Source organism: Scomber scombrus, chromosome 22 (genome assembly GCF_963691925.1).
Source record: "Scomber scombrus chromosome 22, fScoSco1.1, whole genome shotgun sequence".
NCBI classification, from domain to species: domain Eukaryota; kingdom Metazoa; phylum Chordata; class Actinopteri; order Scombriformes; family Scombridae; genus Scomber; species Scomber scombrus.
The window spans coordinates 12101962-12116692 of record NC_084991.1 but is presented as its reverse complement, the minus strand read 5'-3'; the positions used below and the strand labels follow the sequence as shown (position 1 = coordinate 12116692).

General features: G+C 39.6%; 2 protein-coding genes across 2 annotated transcripts; one reads left to right on the top strand and one right to left on the bottom strand.

Moving 5' to 3' along the window:
• The first annotated feature begins 1871 nt into the window (after positions 1–1871).
• On the top strand, positions 1872–9163 carry LOC134004831 (hyaluronidase PH-20-like). Its single transcript, XM_062444228.1, has 8 exons — positions 1872–2087; positions 2229–2395; positions 2466–2634; positions 2714–2932; positions 3024–3182; positions 3566–3655; positions 4405–4822; positions 9138–9163. Exons 1-8 carry the CDS (start codon positions 1872–1874, stop codon positions 9161–9163), a joined length of 1464 nt encoding a protein of 487 aa, XP_062300212.1.
• Positions 9164–10576: 1413 nt separating this feature from the next.
• On the bottom strand, positions 10577–11724 carry tmem229a (transmembrane protein 229A). Its single transcript, XM_062444227.1, has one exon. The coding sequence runs from the start codon at positions 11681–11683 to the stop codon at positions 10577–10579; it is 1107 nt and encodes a 368-aa protein (XP_062300211.1). The 5' UTR covers positions 11684–11724.
• Between the last annotated feature and the right edge of the window lie 3007 nt (positions 11725–14731).

The window sequence follows — 14731 nt, the reverse complement described above, 5'->3', positions numbered from 1 at the left end:
AGGTGGTGCTAGACCCTATGAACCACCTGCTCTCGCAAAATGGGTGTTTGTGCGACACCAATGAGCTTTTTTTTCTCTCAACATGTCATCTTTTGGTGAAAAACACTGATTTAATTTGTCTGAGTGTTGACCCCACAACACTCACAGCCAAATACAGTGAATGCTACTCACACACAAGCTGTCTAGAGTCCACAGGGGATGGCCTCAATTGTATGTGTATTTGTCAGATATTGGGAGAAAAAGAAATGTAACCCCAGTTGTCTTTTAACTAACACAGTTGTAAACATTTGTTTATCCCATCAAAGGAGACAAGCACCACCAGTGTGATAATGGTCTAAACGCCATACTGGTGCCTTACTCAGTGTGCAAAACTGTGACATTGCACACTCCATAACCTCACACCCAGGTGTGCCTTCCTCCTCTGCTCCAAGTTAAACTTGGCACGGGGCAATCAAATAAGATGTTTTTCCGAGACAAACAATAGAGTGCATCCTTGTATGCAGCTCTGCCCACCGTACTTCTCCTCCCCTTTCTCTCTCTGTCATGTCCTACCTATATCAGACAGTGACAGTGACAGTTTTGTAAGGATATTCTCACTTTCTGTGCTCCAGGGAACAAATCAACACATCTAATAGTGATGGGGTTCCACTGAAGGCATGTCCAGGTATTGTGTCTTTTTACACAGTCTCTTAATTTTTTGTTTTTGATGATTTGGGAATGCGTACATAGGATTGATCAGTTCACATCATGGATATCAAGCTTCTTGGTTTAGGTCTGTTTTTTATATTGTTTGGCAAGGCAAGGAGAGTAAAAGTGATCAAATCAAACTAGTCTGACGGGCTAGATTTGAAATAGTGGGAGTGTGTTGGAGTCATCGGAGAAAACTGTCAGATGTCAGATTTGGCTAAACAAAAAAAGACTTGTGGGATTGCATGAGTGAAAATGTCAGGTCAGAGCTGACAGCTGAGCAGAATAAAGAGGAGCCTGTGAAGTTTTGTTCTGTGGAAATAATGCTGGCACAAACTGATAACGCCCTATCTTCAGTAAATTGACTTTGTTACATATTTTAGTATTATACAGTGCTTGAAATAGATTAAACATATGCCAGTTAACAAGTAGAAACAACATCAGACTCTTGTGGTTAAATTTTAGGGCCAAAGGTTAATTCTATACTTTCTTGAACAAACATCTTCAAAAGGGTGTGCGAAAAGAAGGATCTTTCTTTTTGTTTGATGGGCTGTGTTTGTTTTTGCTCTGTTTTTCTTCAGCCGGAGGGAAGGATGGTTTCAGTCACACAGAAGAGTAGAAGCTTTGTGCTGCTGCTTTCACTTACCTTGTCAATCCTCCCACCTCTGCCTCTCTGTATCTTCCCCGCTTTCACCTTCTCCAAATCAGTGTCAGCTTCCTCCACAATGCCAGTGCCACTTTTCAATCAAACAGCTGCCACAGACCTCCTCATAACCTCACCCAAAGCTTCAAAATCTGTTTTCCTCCAACTTGGCAAAAAAAAAGGCTCACTGAGTCCCAACGCAGCTCGGTGTCCCTACATATCTGGCCCTACTCTTCAATCCCTAAAACGAATTTTCCTTAATATTCCCAGGGTGCTCCCTCAACCCTGCAAATGTCTGACTCCTTTCAAATCTATGTTGCACAATAAATTTCCATCACCTTGGTCCAAAACGTGCCTGTATCCAGCTTCTCTTCATCCTGCTAAACCTCACAAATTCACCAACACACCTCTCCATCACAACAAGTTGACATTTCCCTCTCAAACTGCTTCACCCTCTCCTCCTACAACATCTTTTTCTCCTGCAGCATTCTTGTCTTTAACATCTGAAACATCACCACCTCCATTTACCAAAATTTCACACATGCCTACCCTGAAAACCCCACCGGCACCCCCAGTGGCTACAAACTCTCATCAGCCACAATTACCTCCTCCACCTCCACCTCTTCCCCACACCACAGGTCCACTGTTTGAGAACCACCCCTTCATAGTTAGTTGGAACATCCCTGATCGGGTTTGTAACAGGCACAACATCTTGCTGGACACCTCACCCTTTAAAGGAGTGGCCACACCTGCTAAGGTGAGGCGATTTTGTTGGAAACTGAGACAAACCGTTTTCTTTACAATCAAATCAATGGCTACAAATCACATGCTGTTAATGTTGTCTTCTCCCTTAAGCCTCATGATACACATGTAGACTAACATTGTGTTTCTGCTGTAGGTTCCAGGCCAGTTCCTGTCTCTGTTTTATACAGATCGACTGGGTCTTTACCCACACGTAGACCTTGCTAGTAAGAAGCAGTTCAATGGTGGCATTCCACAGGGAGGTAACCTGAAAGCCAGTCTGAACAAGGCCAGATCAGATATTAACTACTACATCCCATCCAAGTGAGTATTTAAAAAATGTGACAATGACATGTTGATTTTGATATTCCTCTTCATTCTACTATCTTTCCAGGACGTCCCGGGGCTTAGCCGTGATAGACTGGGAGGAATGGCGCCCCCTGTGGGATAGAAACTGGGGCACTAAAAGAGTATACCAGAATGTATCTGTGACCCGCATTATGCAGGCAAATCGCTCCCTCACACTGCAGCAGGCCAGAGAAAAAGCCAAACAACAGTTCCAGGTCAGAAAAAACTGAAGATAGAAAGAAATAATATAGTTCCTGGTGGTTAATAATTACTGATGATCTGGATCCTCTCTAGATGGCAGCAAGAAATTTCATGTCAGGGATGCTGGCAGTGGGAAGAGCTATGAGACCTAACTATCTCTGGGGCTTCTACCTGTTTCCTAACTGCTACAACTATGGCTGGGAGAAGCCAGACTACACAGGCCGGTGCTCTAAGAAGGTGAGGAGGCAGAATGATGAGCTGCTCTGGTTGTGGGAGTCCAGCACTGCCCTCTACCCATCTGTTTACCTGCAGGTTGGTTAGGATTGTAGAATAATGCTGGCTCTTTTTAAACATGGCCATTCCTTAGGCTATTTTTTTTTCTTGCCTCCTTGCACTGCCACAGTTCTCTCTGGGGGACAGTGTCAAAGCCGCTCTGATGGTCAGGAACCGAGTCCAGGAAGCTTTGAGGGTGTCTGCCTCGCCCAGAAGAACTGGCACTGCGCCTGTGTTTGTTTACACTCGACCTGTCTTCGTTGATCGGAATAGACGCTTCCTCAGTCAGGTAAATGAGAAGTTCTCACAGGTAAATATATTTAAATACTGATTTGTTTAATACACCTTCTATGTATAAGGCACCAAGCCATGCCAAGGGATCAATGTTAACCACTCTCATTAATTTTATTAAATGAGTAAACCCACCATCTCAAAACTTATTAGGGAGTGACCACACACTTGACTAGATTAGATTCTTCTTAGGTTACTTCTTCATCCCAGCAGTGAGGTGTTTCCAGCCTGAGGTCCAGTTAGATAAAAAAAATAACAGTGTAAACGTCTGTGCACTGCACATGCATACATTAGACTATTTATGTTTGCCTCATTTGTGTACACCAGTGGCTGTTTCTGCACAAGTTTACAGAGATATAAATTAACCTTTTTTATGTTCAGGGGGATCTGGTCAGCACCATTGGTGAGAGTGCAGCAATGGGAGCATCTGGCGCTGTGCTGTGGGGGGCGAGTGCAGACTATGATGACCAGGTAACATCACACCACAGACCCCCACTGGGTGACAAAGAGTTCAATTAGATGATATGTGAGTGTACTCCTCTCTGTGACTGATTGACAAAACCTACTGATGGATTGTGGTGGTTGGTACTACAACAATATCCACGGCAGGGAAGCCAAGATTAGTGTGATGATATAGTGACTTTCACTGCATGTCTTCTGAAAGAGTTTGCACCATGTATATTCCATTTAGCGAACAATTCACTTTTAAAAATGCCTTTATTGTGTATTATTCAGTGCAATAGGTTGTTATTTTATATTTAAATGTTTGGTGTATCCGCTTTTCCTAAACCTACCTTGTCTTCTTTTACTAACTTCTGAATTTACTTCATTAACACACAACAACTTGTAACTATAGTGTTCTTTTGATGAAATAGTTTTACATGTTTGGAAATATTTGCTTTCTTTCAAGTTAGACAACTCCAATGCCTTGTAGACTTATGTCCAAATAAGGCTGCATCCAGTATACAATTAGCTTAGCTTTGCATAGAGACCGGAAGCAGGGGGAAACAGCTAGCTTGGCTCAACACCCCGAAAGCTCACAAGTTTTTTGTGGATTAAAGAAGCCAAGCCAGCTATTTAAACCTGTTGTCAGTCTTTATGCTAAACTAAGCTATCCGTAAGAATGGTTTCAATCTTTTAATGTAACTCTCTGCATTAAAGTCAATAGGCACATTCTCTAATATATTGACCTCCTTCCATTCTCTTTCCTCTCTACTCAGACCTCTTGTAAAGCCCTCTCATCCTACCTCTCCTCCACCCTCAATCCTTACATCACCAATGTGACCGCAGCTGCCCAGCTCTGCAGCAACTTCCTGTGCCAGGGGAATGGTCGCTGTGTCCGAAAAAACTACAACTCCAGCCACTACCTCCAGCTAAACCCTGAGAATTTCAAAGTCATACATGTGCAGAACCGCTACCTTGTACTAGGGAGACCTACTTTCGCAGACCTGAAGACTTTCAGTAAGAGGTTTACCTGTCAATGCTACAAAGGACTGAACTGCACTTCCAGGACATATAGAGAGCTAGCTAAGGCCCTGATATTTAGTGTCCAACAAGGGTTGCAGCGAAAGGCTTACACTCTAAATAAAGTTAATGAAGCTGTGTTGGATGATACACAACAGGCCAGTATTACTAAGGGTAATGTTAGAAAGAACTTAAAAGTTTAGATTGTATAGTGTAACATTTTAGGTGTGTAAATCTTTCCTTTTTCTCTAACCTACAGTGTTTCTTTTCAGAAGATTAAAAATACAGTATATAAAGCCTTCATTATGACCACTGACTAACCACTGATAATGAAGAGCAGGGCCTCCATCTCAGAACAAATCTAAACTAACAAACTCTGTGCTATATCAAGTAAGCATTAGGTATGATAATATTTCCCTCTGGACATTTGTATATGATTTGACTGTTTATGTAAATAAATGAAAAGAGACAGGGAGCAACAGCTTTGTGATATCCACGTTCAACTTGCTTCCCAAAGAGAAAAACAGATATTAAGTGAATGAAGAGTTCAAAAACAAAGTTGAAAATGTGAAGTTTGTTGTATTTACTTAATTTAATTCATTTTAAGTAATAGTGCTACATTAGGATTCTATTTTAAAAGGGAGAATATTTTTGGCACATTATCAGATGAAAAGGACGTTCACTCCTACACACTGCCGGTGCACCCCCACAGGTGTTCTCACTTAATATGCCTGATTAGAGCTATTCTCAGCAATGTGTACCAGCTGTGCTTGACAGGTCTTTTTCACAGCGGCCATTATGACTTGTCATAGAAGGAAAAGGTTTTACTGAAATCATTAGCAATGACTGTGCCCTGTTCATGACAGTGTGAAAGCATGCACAATACCAGCACCCTGTCAAAATGTCCTTTATGACATTTCTGTTAGCACGTGGACGTTACATAAATTACAGCATAGGTCCAAAACAACTTCAATATGAATGATAGCAATAACACCTGTGAGGGCGGTGGGTATTTAACAAGGCATAAGCAGATTTTTTTTGGCCAATGGGAGGCAGAAAACCCCCACAACGAGCTGACAGATTCCTGCCTGAAATTGTAGTACCATGTGAAGTTGTTGTGGCTTACTTGTGTGCAAACAGTTTCCTACTTACACATCCAGAAGACATAGAACAGCATTCACATTGATTTGGAGTAGTGTTTCTGGACACCTGAAGAATTTAATATCTAATCTTCTTACTGCTCTCTTTTCAATTCCTGGGACAAATAGCTTGGTCCTTAGCTTGCTTGATATTTGACCAGCTAATAGATTACTCTGTTGTTGTGCTGTTTAGTATTGAGCAGGTGCTGTTTGTGGGTGTTTATTGGAGATTTGTTTTAGCTGAAAACACCTGCCTGTTACTGCAAACAGATTTGACAAGAGCAGAGATACAGGGATAGTAAAATATGCAGCTGTAAACCCCAAACAAGCTTAGAAAAAGAGCTCAAATGTGGTGTAGCTAACACTACAGAGTTGTGTGACAATTCTCTGTCAGTTTGTAGCTATCAACAACTGCTTTGACATTATATGTTATATTAGTAGTTAGGATTCATTAAAGTCCAGGGGAAACAGCATTTCTAGAATATTTTATGTCCGTATCATGAGGTATTTCCAAGTGAAACAGGATAATAACATTGGGAGGATTTAGGTTAGGTTGGTGCTAGATTGAATGGGCCAGAGGGACAATTTGAGAAACCCTAACCACTCTCATGAGAGTTTGTCCCTCTGGCCCATCCTACCCATCATTTACCATTTTGACTTGAATGTTGTAAAGTGGTTGTGTCAAAAGAAATCTTAGCTCTGCCTCTGTTTCACAAGTTCAAGATTGATTGATTGATGGCTGTCATGATATTATTGGATGAAATTGGTTGGTTCAAGCCTACATAAGCACATTTCACATTTTGTCTAACAGGAATAAAACATGATTGGATTTTGATATAGGAATACAAAGAAATGTATTTTTGTATGCACAATATGAATATGGGGATGTGATCTGAAAGCAGGCATTTTATTTCATTTCAACTTTAATATACATACATGAATGCGAAACATAAAGACACACTGGTAAACATAAAGAGGGACTGTCCAACCTACAGTGTCCATTTTTTCAGATACTGTGCATTATATCTCACTTCCTGTTTTCATCTGTATGAAACCATGTTTTTATATGTTTGTAACCAGCAGTAGCATACTTCCTCTTTTTGAGGGTGCTAATGAGTCTTTATGGAGGAGTTAGTGCATGGTATTCCCATTGTGGTGTTGTCAACAGCTACTGGAGGTCATTGGTGTATTCATTGTATCCTCTGGGTGGGAAGTATGTGAGGTGTGTCTGCATATATCTGTTTTTTTCTTGTGTCACAATGATCTCCAAGGTGGTATAATGAGAAAGAGACTGTTTTAAACTTCAGTTATCACACAATTGTCACTTTTATGACATCATGAAATTAAACCCTGTACGTGAAGCCATTATTACTCATTGCAAAAAATATCTACCATTTCACTTCCGTATGATACATACTCAACCATGCAACTAACTAACCACACACACACACGCACACACAAACAAGCAAGCACATGTTGCCTTGACAACTTTCCACACATAAACTGCAGCAGAAGGCACTATTAAACTTTCCCTTACAAGTTCAGGACTGAAACATGCTCAAACTCAAAAGTGTAGGCTTTTTGTTTAACTTTCTTGGTTCCTCATGTGTCGTGTTTACTTCGTTTAATTTTATCACAATATCTCGCTATTGAAGCTGTAACAGGAGATAGAATACAGCCTTTGTGTCAATACCAGGAACTAGTCTGTGCTCTGACATAGAAACTAACTTAGAGGAATAAAACCACCACTAGCTGTAATATAATCTTGTTGTTTGTGCATGACGACTTAAAGTTGAACCATGCCAAGACTTGTATAACACATATGATGTAAGATATGTGTACAAGCACAGACACAAGTGGAGCAGAAACTGCTGCCTACAGTCTTAAGTCAGTGTTGTTTTTTTAAATTATTAGTCAGCCTGAAAATAGTCAAGACTTTAAAAAATATATAATTATAGCCTATGATAGTAAATGTTTTCAGAGCTGAAACATGCAGGGCACTAAATAAAAAAAAAAATTGCACAATCTCCCTCTCCCTCCCTGCATACCTGCTAACTTTCACCTTTAAAATCGTTTTTACCTGAACTGTCTTGTGTTTTATGAAGAGACCAAATCATATTTTGTAGTGTGAAACATCATTTCCCAGAACTTTTCTGAATCGTGTATATAGTGCTTGTCAACATAAAAGTAAAGACAAAGGAAAAACAGTCTAGTCAAAGGGATCTTTCAGATTTATTGAAAGTTAAGTCGTACAGTACATGCCATTGCAAGTCAGCCACTTATTTTTTTACTTGAATCAACCTTTCCTTGTAAAAAGCAGTTTGGTCTTTTTTCAAATTGATGAATAACACATCAGCACAAAGGTAAAAGTTTGATTAAAATACAGTTTTACGGCCATGGAAAATCTTCAGTTCATTGTCTCTCACTCCAGTAATTTTGATTTAGAAAATGAAACTGCTGAAAAACCTTGTTGTAGCTGCCAAATCAAAAACACACCAGTCACAGGTAGGACTGTTCACTCTGAGTTTGATATAATTTCACATGATTTTGAAATAAACATTGACACTTGTTTAAATTATAAAGCAATTCAAAAGATATTGCATTTGTGCCAATTATCTTTCTAAATATGCATGACCAAAATTCAATTTGATAAACTGCCCACGGACATAAGAAGAATAGTTTCTCACATGTTAAGAAATATATTCTATAATTAAATTATGTGAATTTTTTTCAGTGTCACTTCAACAACATACAATAGCAAATAAACATTACTTTTCTCGGCACTTAAGTACGGTGCCAGATATTATTGAATATTCAGAGTTCATTCAATGTTCAAACAGAATCACAAGCTTATCTAAAAAAAATGCTATTCATTCCTACAGTAATTTAATTCAATTCATCTTAGTTTAGAGGTGTGACTAAAAGGAAATGTTTTCTGATTTTCAAGAAATTGTCAAGGGGCAGCTTCATGAATGACAGCATTGATTCAAGCACCAAGTTCAAATGCTACTCTGGGAGTGAAACATCCATCCATCAGTTCATCAGCTGCTTACTTTAACACACAAACTCAAAATGATAGCTGGTGACCAAACAAAATTACTTACTTACTTAGGAAGGTTTGTCAAGATTTACCACCATTTGAATATTCACAGTGCGAGGTACTTAGATTGGTGTTTTTGTAAGGCAATTTCGAGCCAATTTGAGTGTCAGAACAGCACAGTGCACACAGTGGGAGTTGCATTGGAGATGTTTAACTGAAGGCTTTTCCCACTTAATTTGAATCATAGATTCAAATTAATTATGTCTTCTTTGAGGCTCAATGGCCTATAAGCTTTTCTCTGTTTCTCTAGCAGCTCTGAGGATGAGTGATGCTTAACCCCCCCCCCCCCCCCCCCCCCCCCCCCAAAAAAAAAACAAAAAAAAAAAACTGTTTTGGGATCAACTTTCTCACTGAAAGTACTTTAGAAATGTGAATTCACTAAACATGCTACTTGCTAAACTGCTTGATGAAGCTATAACAAGTCGTATAAGGTGCAGTTAAAAAAAGTATTGCAAAACTGGGGCGTGGTGTTTGGCAAATGTTTGACTAATCTTTTTGCTACAGGGCTAAAGGAGAGAATAACATAGTGATCGAATAACACAGAAAGCAAAATGCACTTGAATTAAACAGACATTAAAAAATGTCACTGAGGGTGAAACCCATCTTGTAACAGCTTTAGTTGTAAATTAAGCTTAAATATTATTTTCCTGTTTTGAATTTGTATAAGTGTTCGTTATTTAATTTAATCTTTTCAGAGGAGATAAAAAACTGATCATTTAGGAGTCAAACTCATCTTTTTTCTCATTGCTGATAATTGAAATAATTCAGTCACATTGACTAAAAGCTTGTCATTAGTGCTCAAGGTTAAAATATTTTTTTATAGTAATATTAAACAAAAGAGTGCTGTGCTTCAAATAGGTGTTGTTGGGCTATGACTCCCACAACTGTAGCACTTACAGATAAAAAGAGGAGCCCCTTGGACACTGAGCCTTGTTTCACTTGAGTCAAGTTAGCTCAGTTTTCGACAGGAAGGCACTCCAGCAAAGTAACGTTTGGTTCATGAAAGATTCACAGTAAAATCTCACTCGGCTCCTCATATCTGCTCAGCAGACAGGTTTTCTCTTGCTACATATTCACTGGGTTTCTCTCTACTCTAATAGTTGCCATGCATTATTCAGGGTCATATTCACAATGTGGGTGAAAATGTAACATTAACAGTTAAAAATCATCTTAAAAACTGATTGCTTGCATTTTTCTTGCCACTATATCTTCTTTGTCTTGAAAATACTGACTTTTAGGGCAGCAATACGTGGATTTTGGTGAACCATACCTAAACCATGACTATTTCAAACCAAAACCTTCCAGCTGTTTTTATTTTATTTGTATTTTGTTGTTGTTGCTATTTTGTATGTTTAGCATGCAGATATAAGCTACAGTTAAAACATGCTAATGAACAAGTGAATGACACAATCGATCCAATTCAAACTAGTAATGTAGAAGATGGCAAAACTGCCACTGCAGTCATTAGAAAACTCAATATTTTCACACTTCCAAAGTCATTAAAGACTTGTAAAACTGGTTAATATTACAATTTACATCAGATAGATAAAAATGGCAGTAAGTATAATGAATTTAAATGGGTTAGGTACAAAATCAAGGTCCCACTCTCTAAATTTGAACAAAAGTGAAGCCTACATCCTTTTTGTGGACCACACTTTTCCCAAGTATTAAAAATAACCTAAAAAAGACTTAAAGTATTTTCTTGTTAGATTCGACTTGTCCATTGACCTCTCCATTCTCCCCACTCAAATCAGTCACATCTTTGGTGCACTTGATCCTCAGCAGGACATTAGACAGCACATCCTGATAGAGACTCAGACAAACCCAGCCTGGCAGGTAAAGGAGGGTGATCAGTCCCATGAAGTTATGAGGATAATGGGAATAGTCCCAGGAACAGGCGTCAAACTGCCTCAGGACCAGACCGCAGGAGAACTCCCAGGTGTAGATAAAACAGATGTAGATGGGCAGCCTCCACAGCGTCCCCCAGCCTCTGCTGAAGCGCAGGTAAAGGTAGAGCTTTTCCACTACGAAGCTGCAGCTACCGTACATCAGGAAAGACCACAGGGACGTGTGCCCACTGAGGCTCCGGTCCGACTTCTCCACCAGGTTGAATATTGAGGTGAAGACCACCTCGTCTAGTAAGCCATGCATCCCGAAAAACAAGAACCGCACAAATCCGGGCAGGCTGTGAAGAGGCCCCCGAGCAGGTGCGCTCTGCGCCGGGCCGGGCTTGCTCTGTAGGTCGGCGGCGGGGCAGGAGGTGTGATACTGCAGCCTGGACAACCCTCTGTGAAACACATGGGCGAAATACAGAGCCAGGATGTAGTGCACTCCCAGCTGCGTCCCCGATATCACCCTCACCTGCTCGGTCAGCGTGTTGATGTTCCCGATCAGGATCTGCAGCCCGATGTAGACAGACGGATAGAAAACAAGATGAAACACCACAGGCCGACCTCGAAAACACCTCTTCTGAGAGTAAATCTTCTCCAGGGCAAAGTGGGTCAGTGAATGCATGATGCAAAGATACGGAGAGGAAAACCCAACCAGTTTGGGGTCCCGATCATTTAAAACCCCTTGAACCGATGAGAGCAGGACATCCAGTGTCACGCCGTGCATCCCGTAGAAGTAAAGCCGCATCCATCGCGGCAGTTCCTGCAGTGACTCCGCCGTGTCCTCGCTCTCTCTATGCGGTTCTGGCTGTCGGGGCATCCGCGTCGTTTTAAGGCCACCGGCGGAGTCTGCTGAACTGTTGGGAGGACCGCGAGGACCGTCTCGCAACCGTCCAGCCATAATCATTCACTGTGTGTGGAGAGGTTGAGTTGTCCTTTATGCACACATACACATTGTTCTCTGTGTGTTCCGCAGCGGCTGCCTGCATCTCCTACAACTGTACTGAGTGGCTGTTGCCTTCAAGTGGCCCCCGCAAAAATCCGACTTTGTTTATACAATTTATGTCGCGTTTATGTGTCCACTAGAGGTTTCTTGTAAACAAAAGAAGCTCTCTTGAACATTCAATGTTTTTAACCATAACATTTATATAAACAAACGTGTTGAGGGCATTTACTTCCTTGGAAACAGTTTTATAAACACTTTAAATAGTGCCTTATGTCCACTTGCCAGCAGTCATCTTTTCCCCTGCCTTTGTGGGTACTATATTTGTTAAGCGGATACCTTCACCAGCTGTTCACCAGAGGAATAGCATGAAACCAATGTGAATAAAAAGCTTTTAATTGGTTAATTGGTTAGTGCAGGCAGCTTGACTCATTGATGTTTGGATATAAATGAGTCAAAATGAAAGCACAGCAAAAAATAGCCCAGTTGACACAGTTCGGCTACTTCTTAAACTCCATCTCAATAATTTGGATGTGAAAATGTTTTAATATAAAAAAAGTGGATTTACAAACCATGAGTTGCTTCTGATATAAATTGTAAAATGTGGCAGTAGTTATTTACAGCAGGGTATATGCAATAGTGCAGATGCCTGTCATGCAATAATTTGCTCAGATAAGCCCAAATAGGTGTGAATACAGATGATGTTTCTTGTGCTTCTTGTCCAGTTGGTGCCTTCCGTAGTAATTATAAGATACCCACATTTCCAACAGTATTTGAAGGCAACATAAGAAGTAGGAAGCGGCATGCAGCTGTGGTGGAGACAGGACGTTTCGACCCCACGTCTGTCTGCGACTTTCTCACGCTGTTTAATTACGAGTCATCAATTATAATTAAAACAGATTATTCAGCTGTTATGATAGACTCAGACTGTAGTAGTAAAACTATTATGGCTGACTGCTTTTTTAATATAAGCAACTTTAATTTATGTCAAATTCATGGCCTGTGTGACTAAAGAAGGAAGATAGATTGAAAGATAGATGGATATAGATAGATATTATATCATTAATCTTATGTTAAAAAATAATTAAAGTGAAAGAGAATTCACTCTTTTACTGAAGGAAGAGGATTCACAGCAGTCATAATATCTCTGACTGCTTCCTCTTGTGGTTCAACCCTTTGCAACTGTTTAAATTTCATAGCAGAGAATACATTTAAGCATATTTCATATGTATTCTTGTTTCAGTGAGATATTAAGGGTATTTATCAGCCACCAACAGAACAATATCCATTATAATTGATTATATAATGAACAAGTACAGTAATTTGATTCCAAATCATAACATCTGCTCTAGAAAAACAAAATAACAAATATAATATCCTGATGAAGATTAAGAAAATGTAGAGGGACCATTTATGAACTATAATTACAAGTGTTAGATTAATCAGTAGAGATAATAATATTGTGCAAGAGCATAGTCAAAAAGTGCAAACAAGAAGGAAGCAGGAAGGAGAGTATGCACATGTTTGAATATGCAGAAGAAAACTGGCAGCTCACAGAAATGCTCTATACCACGGACTGGTACAGTACAATAACTATATGCATAGATAAGGTGCAGTGTCTTGCATAATAAATGTGTGTGCATGATCCATTAAAACTTCCTATTATTTCAAATTAAACAGACATTAATCTTAACCCTTATCTGTTGCAGTCATATACAGTAGCTTTCAGATTAGAAAACTTGCAGTACACCTACATTGCCACAGAGAAGCAATGCTGAGTGCTTGACTTAGAGATACTGTTGTGGTTCAGTGGTTCCCAACCTTTAAAATATAAAGTTTTAAAAGAAAGGTCAGAAATATGTTGGTTCTTCTGTTTTCCTATCCTGTCCTATCGTTTTGCAACCCCTTACATCAATCCAATGATCCCTTGTGGGATTCCAAGGTTTGGAATAATTTCTGTAGATAAGGCTCATTTTTAACAATGGGAACTAAGTTTCCACATTTCCATCAGAGGCTATGAACTGAGTCCAGACAGTGTGTGCGACATGGTGCAATATTTTGTAACCACACAGAGTTTGATATGACAGCATACAGTATGTGTTATGGTTCTATCCCGGTCTCTGTTCCTGCACCAGTCCACCAGCTGCCCTCAGGCATTTCTTCCTGTTTAAGACTGGATTGGGTGGGAAGACGGACAGATAAGAGATTGCAGATTATATTTAAGGACCACTTGAGATACTGCTGCTTGCTACATTCACTCTCATAAAAACTGAGTGTAAAAGTGAACTTAAACTATCTCTTTATGTTGTTACATTCATCCTTAAAATGCATAATTTATGATGGTCTGAAAAGTAAAACCAATGTTTAAGTGACTTAAACCTGCATTCTGTCTAATGACCAGCAGGTGGCAACTCCACTGGTTGCAAAAGGTCCGATTGTATGGAAGTCTATGAGAAAATTACCCTACTTCTCACTTTAATTATTACATCAGCAAACAATTTCCTAATTAATTTATTGTCACAATCGCTAGTGTAAAGTCTTATTCCATAAATCATCATGAAGATCATTTTGTAAATTATAGTCCTGTTTAGAGTGAAATAGATGATAAAGCAGGACATGCTTTATATTAAGGGCATGGCTACCTTGAGATTGACTACCATGGTGACAACGTTGATTACGTAACGTATTGCGCATAATTGCGTAACCAGATTCACAGGCGTAGCTGCCACAATTTAACATTATGTTTAATTAAGTTATTTAGTTAATTGTGACATTTTGGTCGATTAAAAAGAGTTGTTCAGCGTCCTTTAAAGAGTCAGATGTGCTGTTTTTTTCGCTAGCGAAAATTAGCATTAGCATAAGCAATTTCACACAAAGTTAACCATAGATTTTAAATGCTCTGTGCTAACCAAGCTAGCGTAAGTGTTAGCTTCACCCTCTCTCTTGTCTTCTGGTTAAGGAATTGATTCTATTACTATTTGTTCTGGCTCCAAAAACCCAAGATGGCGACGG